Source organism: Styela clava, chromosome 9 (assembly GCF_964204865.1).
Source record: "Styela clava chromosome 9, kaStyClav1.hap1.2, whole genome shotgun sequence".
Taxonomy (NCBI): domain Eukaryota; kingdom Metazoa; phylum Chordata; class Ascidiacea; order Stolidobranchia; family Styelidae; genus Styela; species Styela clava.
Genome location: NC_135258.1, coordinates 2305097 through 2313052, shown reverse-complemented (window position 1 = coordinate 2313052; position 7956 = coordinate 2305097). Strand labels below are relative to the sequence as shown.

At 40.6% G+C, this 7956-nt stretch overlaps 1 protein-coding gene across 1 annotated transcript; it reads left to right on the top strand.

Moving 5' to 3' along the window:
* The first annotated feature begins 3607 nt into the window (after positions 1-3607).
* LOC144427221 (uncharacterized) lies at positions 3608-4411 on the top strand. Its single transcript, XM_078116079.1, has one exon. It carries the CDS (start codon positions 3608-3610, stop codon positions 4409-4411), a length of 804 nt encoding a protein of 267 aa, XP_077972205.1.
* Positions 4412-7956: the final 3545 nt, after the last annotated feature.

The following is a 7956-nucleotide window of genomic DNA, read 5'->3' as shown; positions in this document are numbered from 1 at the left end:
GCGCTCTTAGTTCAAAAATTCGGGGTTCGACACAAGCTTGCGGAATAGCGTAGGGGTTCGGCAGGCTCACAATGGTTAAGAACCACTGCCGTAGAATAATACGCTTAATGCTCCGTATTAATCATTTTCTGAGGCTATTTTCAAGTGATATACCACGTGTAATATGCGTCCCAAATCTGCACACGCTGTTACCTTTCTTGACGATTTTGATGACGGTTCGGGCTGCTGTTCATTCGTCTCGGTGATACTCGAAAGTAGCTCTGTAATACTGAAAACATGTTCGATAAAGTATTCGTACTTTATAAGAGGCTTGCTGACGAATGTAACTGCTCACAGTGTAGTCGCATTTGCTTTATTTTGCCCTCCGTTAGTACGCAAACTTTACACAGAGGACCGCTATCCTAGTTTCGGGACTCGGGTATAGACGAACCATCTGCTGTACTTTTCATTGAGCAACCAATTTGGTAAAAATATTCGTCCTTGTCCAGTAGCTGGGACAAATGGAATCCGCCTCGTGTCCTCAGAAATCAAAAGTCTATGTCGCTCACAGACGAGTTTCGGGGCGTAGCCTAGGTCTTTGGTCACATCCTGAATATACATCGTATATCAATTATATGGCCTAACTTGGAAATATCTTGTAGAAAACCAGGCAACTCTACAATAGATAGCCTTCTTTTAAATCATATACTGACCTAATCTTACATACATAGTTGAAATAGTGAATATGGGGGGAGCTGACTCTGATGACTGTATGGTTCCCATCAGTCTATACCGAAAAAATTTGCGTATGTTGTATATCTTTTTATTGTTACAATGCTCACATTATCTGGTTGACGAAAGATAAGTCTCTCTCTCACTCGTCGCGTGTGCTGGAAGATTCGTTTATGGCCTCATGCAAGTACATATCTTTGATTCAAATCCCACTCGCTCTGCATTTGTCTAGACCAGGGGTGTGCAAACTGCGGCCCTCGGGCCAAATGCGACCCGCAAGAAGAAGTTGTGCGGTCCGCGGAGAAATACCAATTTCGAATGGTGAACCCGCAAAACGAGTATTTATTCTTTTTCGTCGCAAAGCCCATCGCAAAACAAGCTAGCAAAATTCTGTTGCAAAATACACGATTTATATTACAAAAACGTGTTTCTCACTGCATTCGTTTGAAGTCGGTGTGACAAAAATTTTAAATAGCAGTTTTTTCAGAAGTCCACTCCAAATTGATGAGTTCTGGTTTCATTCCTCTGACACATGGTTCGCATCAACCGAAGCAGGCTTCCGTATGGTAAGGAATCGATAGTATATTCGCCAAAAGAGCTTTACAATTTTCTGCTGATCACAATAATATATCAGACTCTGACTGTGATACTGACAACAGTACAAAATTCATTCATGGTCGAAGTTACCTCAATGATGTCTAAGTTAGCTGACAAACTCGGAAATAATAATATTCGAAAGGAAATTGACGATATAAAGCATAGCCAGACACGTCGGTCTTCGGAAGCTGCACCCACTAAGTCTATCGGCTCAAATGCGCCAGCTCAGCGGAACAAACAGCGCAATCTGTCGGCCACTGCAAAAACTCATCAATTATTGTGTGACCGTACTCGCGACGTCAATTATAGAAATCAGCGATCTGTACCCAACGCTCTAACGGCTTGCTGGTATCATCAGCGTTATAGGAATCTGGCGCGCAACTGCGTCCAGCCCTGTACCTTTTCCGAACGAGTTTCATTCTCTCGTCCAGAGCGCCGTATAACTCACTTCATGAACTTAACTCGAACTCTTCAAATGCAAATCTTCTCTACGTCTTCGATAGAAAAAGCGGCCGACAATTTGTAGTTGAAACTGACTTCCCTAATTCCCCCATATTCGAAACGTTACAATCATCCTCGACCAGGCCGTAAGTTGTATGCCGCCAACGACACACCTATACCATGGTATGGTCATCGAACTGTGTGTATTGCATTAGATAACAATACCAAATATGACTGCCATTTTCAAACAGCACGTGATTCTCAACCGATATTAGGAGCTGATTTTTTGTCACAACATAATCTTGTGGTTCACTTCCTCAACTCGCGTCTCTTCAATCCTAATTTCAATACCTATATATGCAGTAAGAAGTCGTTTGGCGAATCAATAGCAGCCAACTTCATCTCACCGGGACATCAGGGTCACTACGACCATTTGTTGAAAGAATTCGAAGATTTGACAATCCCTCGACATGCATATCTGTTAGTGTAGTGTATCCTGCATTTGTGATTTCACAAATGAATTAGCCTACATGGTTGCCACTATTTTAGCAAATGTGACCTTTCGAACGCATATCATCAAATACCACTTCATCAATCTGATAAGAAGAAAGCTGCTTTCATCTGTCTTGAAAGATTGTTTGAAGCAGTAACTTTACCATTCGTTCTGTGCAATGCCTGTTCATAATTTTCTCGTTTTCTGTCGGAAGTAACTTTCGGTTTGAAAAATATATTCGTATTCCTCGACGATTTATTTTAATTGCAACCGAAACTGAGCGACAACATCGCCAAGCACTAAGGGAACTTTTCTTACGCCTACGAAATACGGACTTGTCTTGAATGTTGATAAATGTGAGTTCGGCAAACAAGAGCTCGATTTTTTTCGGCTATCACGTGACACCGAGGGGTATCTATCCACTATTTTTTTAGGTTTAGGCTGTTGATGGGCGCCAGATGCTTTCAGTCACTTCTTTGCTCCTGTTTTTTTTGGCCTTAGCTGCAAATCAAACTACAATCGAACCTTCTAATTATGACAACGCCTACGAAATACGGACTTGTCTTGAATGTTGATAAATGTGAGTTCGGCAAACAAGAGCTCGATTTTTTTAGGCCATCACGTGACACCGAGGGGTATCTATTCACTAATTTTTTAGGTTTAGGCTGTTGATGGGCGCCAGATGCTTTCAGTCACTTCTTTGCTCCTGTTTTTTTTTTTGGCCTTAGCTGCAAATCAAACTACAATCGAACCTTATAATTATGACAACAAGCTGCGCAGATTTTTCAACAAACTACATAGCGTGCCTACTCGACAGCAGCTCTCTAACCTAGTTTATATTTCTGAAGAACTCAATAATGCAACACATGTCTACATTCGTGTCGATTCCACAAAAAGAGAACTTCTGCCCGTCTATACTGGACCACATGGGAGAGAGGGGAGATGTGGTACCTGCGATACAAGGGGAACAACGCTAATTCTCGACATCTAGTGGTCGTATTCTAATTTCAATTTCGCCATGGCAATGAGGTTAGGTCGTCTGTCGCGATTTCCAGTTGTAGCGCCGGTAGTCTTTTGGGTTGTTGAAAAACAGAGGTAAATGAGTTTTTAGATAGCGAAAAAAAAATCACGGGCAAGCTTTCAACTAGTGAGGGTAACAGTACATTGGTTTTAGAGGTCGGTGTTTTACCTACATTTTCAAGTTGTATCGGAAAGCAAATGATGTGTTAGTTTTACATCAGGTCTTCGCAGAAAAAAATGGCAGGTTTGGGACCAGTGAGACATCATGTGACGGGACCTATAAAACGCTGTCTCCATGGTCCCCCAACAACAAATTATATCTTTCAGCAGCAATTTAACTTCAAAATGCCAACTTTTAAAATTAGTAAAGGCATGAAAGAAAAGTACACGAGTGACGTTCGAGTGATTTTACCACAAAATATTTGGAATCTGGACAAAACAGGCATTGTCAGTGTCGTTAAAACCTCGCAAGTTCTTGCAGAAAAGGGAAGAAAACAGGTCGGACGCATAACTTCAGCAGAACGTGGCGTCACTGTCACAATGTACGCATGCGTGAACGCCATAGGAAACGCATTGCCACCGGCATTTGTTGCTCCTCGCGTCCATTTCCAGGACAGAATGCTTAGAGATGCCCCGCCTGGGAGTCTTGGTCTTGCTTGCCGGTCAGGGTGGATGACAACGGAAATTTTCCCAGAGGTTCTTGCACATTTCATTCGGTTGATGAAAGTTTCGAAGTCAAATCCCGCAATTCTTCTAATGGATAATCATACCAGCCACATATCGCTGGGAGTTTTTGATATGTCACGCAGTCATGGATTGCATATTCTCACGTTTCCACCACACTGCAGCCACAAGCTTCAACATCTGGACGTTAGCGTCTTTGGCCCTTTTAAAAGAGAATACGCATCTCAATGTGATTCCTGGTTAACTTCTCACCCAGAAAAAGTGATCACTCTGCTGTATACGAAGTTTGCATACGCAGGCGCCGCCTTCACCCGTTCGTTCAGTATGTTGAGCATTACAGCTGGATTTCGTGCAACTGGAGTATACTCGTTCGATCCAAATATTTTTCCTGACGACGCATTCTTGCCTTCGGCAGTTACCGACATCCTGTATCGCGCGAAACCTTGCTGTTTCTTGATGAGATGAAGAGGTTTTTCAAACATATCCAAAAGCTAGTAACACAACATCGTCTCTGTCCGATTTGGACATATCGGCATCAAACGACATCGATATAATAAAAAGAATTTGTCCTTTTTCTGTGGGTTTCTTCGACGAATAAAAAATTCAACAAAAGAAAATCGAAATCCACAATTATAACAAGCACGCCGGAAAAAACAAGGTTGAAACAGCTCAAGAAAATAAAACCTAAAAAAACGACAAAAACGCCAGGCCTCGAATAGCAGCAGTGATACAAGTGAAGATGGTGTAATTTCTGTTCATTCAGATCTTTCGGTATATGATTACGAAAAGCGTCCCACGGTGACTATGTCTTAGTTAAAGTATACGACGACACTAACGAAAGATGGAAAATTTTCGTTGGGTTATTGGTTGGTGGACCCGATGTTGATGATGAATTTGAAGTAAAATTCATGAGAAGGTCGGAAAAAATAAGGAATGGATTTGTGTTTCTGCAAGTTGAAGACGTAGCTACTGTTAGACGAGGAGATATCGTGAGGGTACTAAATGATCCCGCACCTGTGGCAACGACCAAACGCCTCTCTGGCATTTGTGGATGTTGATGAACATGAAATCTAACAAAAATGAAAACATTTTGTTTCGTTGGTATACACTATTTCAGCACAAACTTTCATAATGTACCGTTTCACCGTTCCATGAACTCAACTAGAAAAACATTTACCACGAATAGCATTTTGGTGCATAGATCCCAGGTTGAAGTTGCACAGGTCCCATTGGGGTGGGACCAATTATACAAAATTTTGTAAATTTGTTTGTTCAATAAATTCCGCAATTCTTTGTAAGAAACAAAAATATTTGACCGTTCAATGGGTTATGGGTATAGTATTTAGTAGACGGCAGGAAGTCAGCCCATCTGCTGTAGTTAATAAAATATCCTGGTATAACCAAAAATGTCTCGCAGGTCCCACATCTCCCCTAATTTCAAGGTCCAATAAGTATTTTACGTCGAATGCAAAAAAAATCATTACGACGTACCAACCGCGTGAAACCAGCATTCCTTCCTTTTTGTGACGTCGAGACCACAACTGACAACTTTCAACCTTCTCCGCTGATACCGCAGTCAAAACCTGATAGCGAACTAAGAGAAAACCCTCCCATTTTAAACCCGCCAACACAAAACAGCCTTACTCCGACGTGGACGGGTAATTCGCACACCACGCCAATTGGATAATTTTATTCTGAGGCCTATTTTTGAAATAAACATTTAGATCAATAGCGTAGCTCTTTGCACTCGACAGCAGCCCTCTAACCAAGTTTATATTTCTGAAGAACTCAATAATGCAACACATGTCTACATTCGTGTCGATTCCACAAAAAGAGAACTTCTGCCCGTCCATACTGGACCACATAGGGTAGGGGGGAGATGTGGGAACTGCGATACAAGGGGAACAACGCTAATTCTCGACATCTAGTGGTCGTATTCTAATTCAAATTTCGCCATGGCAACCAGGTTAGGTCGTCTGTCGCGATTTCCAGTTGAAGCGCCGGTAGCCTTTTGGGTTGTTGAAAAACGGAGTTAAATGAGTTTTTAGATAGCGAATAAAAATCACGGGCAAGCTTTCAACCAGTGAGGGTAACAGTACATTGGTTTTAGAGGTCGGTGTTTTACCTACATTTTTAAGTTGTATAGGAAAGCAAATGATGTGTTAGTTTTACATCAGGTCTCCGCAGAAAAAAATGGCAGGTTTGGGACCAGTGAGACATCATGTGAAGGGACCTATAAAACGCTGTCTCCATGGTCCCCCAACAACAAATTATATCTTTCAGCAGCAATTTAACTTCAAAATGCCAACTTTTAAAATTAGTAAAGGCTTGAAAGAAAAGTACACGAGTGAAGTTCTAAGCGAAGCCGTTAAATAAGTTATTGCTAACGAGGGGAGTATGCAAAAAATTGCCAGAGATTACAACCTTGACCATACAACTCTTGGCAGATATGTAGATATAGCAAGACGTCAAGGTTGCGCAGATATTTCAAAAAGGTCCATGATTACAAAACAGGTTTGTACCTTTCGTAGAAAGATGAATGCGGGTTGTATTTAGGTATGAGAGGATTTAGTACAATTGTTTGAACTCATTTCAGGTTTTCAGGAAAAAAGAAGACGAAGCTTTACCAGAATATTTGATTCAATCATCCAAAATGCTGCATGGTTCAACAAAATTTGAGGCTAAGCGAATGGCATATGCGTTGAAGAAAGAAAAAAATTCCTAGCAATAGACCTTTCCCGACCTTTGACCTTTAATGTTTTGATTTTGGTCGCTCAGACAAACATTGCAAATATTCAGGCTTGTGTAGGGCGATAGAGTGGTACGTTGCTCGTTTTAAAGGCCTTCGAATGGCATTTCACTGGTGATGGCAATATTTTCGTTTCGCTTCTAAAGTTATAACATATTGTCAAGTGATCCGTTATTAACGTTATTCCGCCTTTACATTGCCGTTACCGTACCTAACTTAGTTCCAAAAATTTATTTAACATACAAAAATGGATACACCCAGAGATGACTTTTCTATGACTTGGTTCTCCAAGAACTTTTCTTTCCACCAGCTGGAGAAGGATACAAAACTTTCATTGAAAGCTGATATTTAAACTTATATGGTTGAAGAATGTCAGAGGACTGGGAGACCTGCGTGACAACCGGTACCGTATCCCATGGTTCATAGACTAATAGATAGCGTCCAAGTTAGGACTGAATTGGTGGGTTTAGTATAGATACAAATGAAATGCAGGGGCAGTTTAAAAAGTCTTTTAAGTACATTCTTGGAAACATTGCACAAACTACAGCAATCTGTAATTAGACTATGAACAGATGAATATTTTCTTCAGATACATTCATGATGGTTCAGTCGTCAATCTTGGTTCAACGCTAGATTTCAAAGCCAAGTGCTATAGATAAGTTCAGGATTCTCTGCCACCAGCCCACCACATCATCTTCAAATAGTGGTGTCGCTGGACCTCTACATGCTAGGCACGGTGAGTTTATGCTGTATCATAGAAACACAGATTTATTAGCTCAGCTTATTTATTTATTAGCTCTAACAGATGAAATTGATGGGAATAAAAGATTTTCTGCTTAGCCAAGTGTGTACAAGCCTTCCCCAGCATTGGTAACAATCTATATGGAGGGAACAAATTAGATCCAACAGTTTTGTCGTCTGTAGTTGGTGCTAGGCTCACAAAGTTAGATAGAGCCAGAGTTCCAATCATACCTGTTCAACCGAAAACAGTCAGGTATCTGATAGGTTTTACAATATTGTTTATTCATTCAGTGTAGAAATAGAATATAACAGATTAAAAAAAATTATGATGAAGGAACAAGCAAGTAAATCCCATAAAATTACTACAAATCATACAGTTTTCCAGATATTGTGTTGTATAGGATAAAAATACACACCAGATATATGCTTTTAGGCACAACAAACAAGAACCATGAAAGCAATGGAACGTCAAAATAATAGAATTAAATTCATTTCACAATTCCATTCACAGACATAATGT

Bases quoted from the DNA above. Each gene is read 5' to 3' on its own strand.
- LOC144427221 (XM_078116079.1), top strand. From the start codon at position 3,608: ATGCCAACTTTTAAAATTAGTAAAGGCATGAAAGAAAAGTACACGAGT.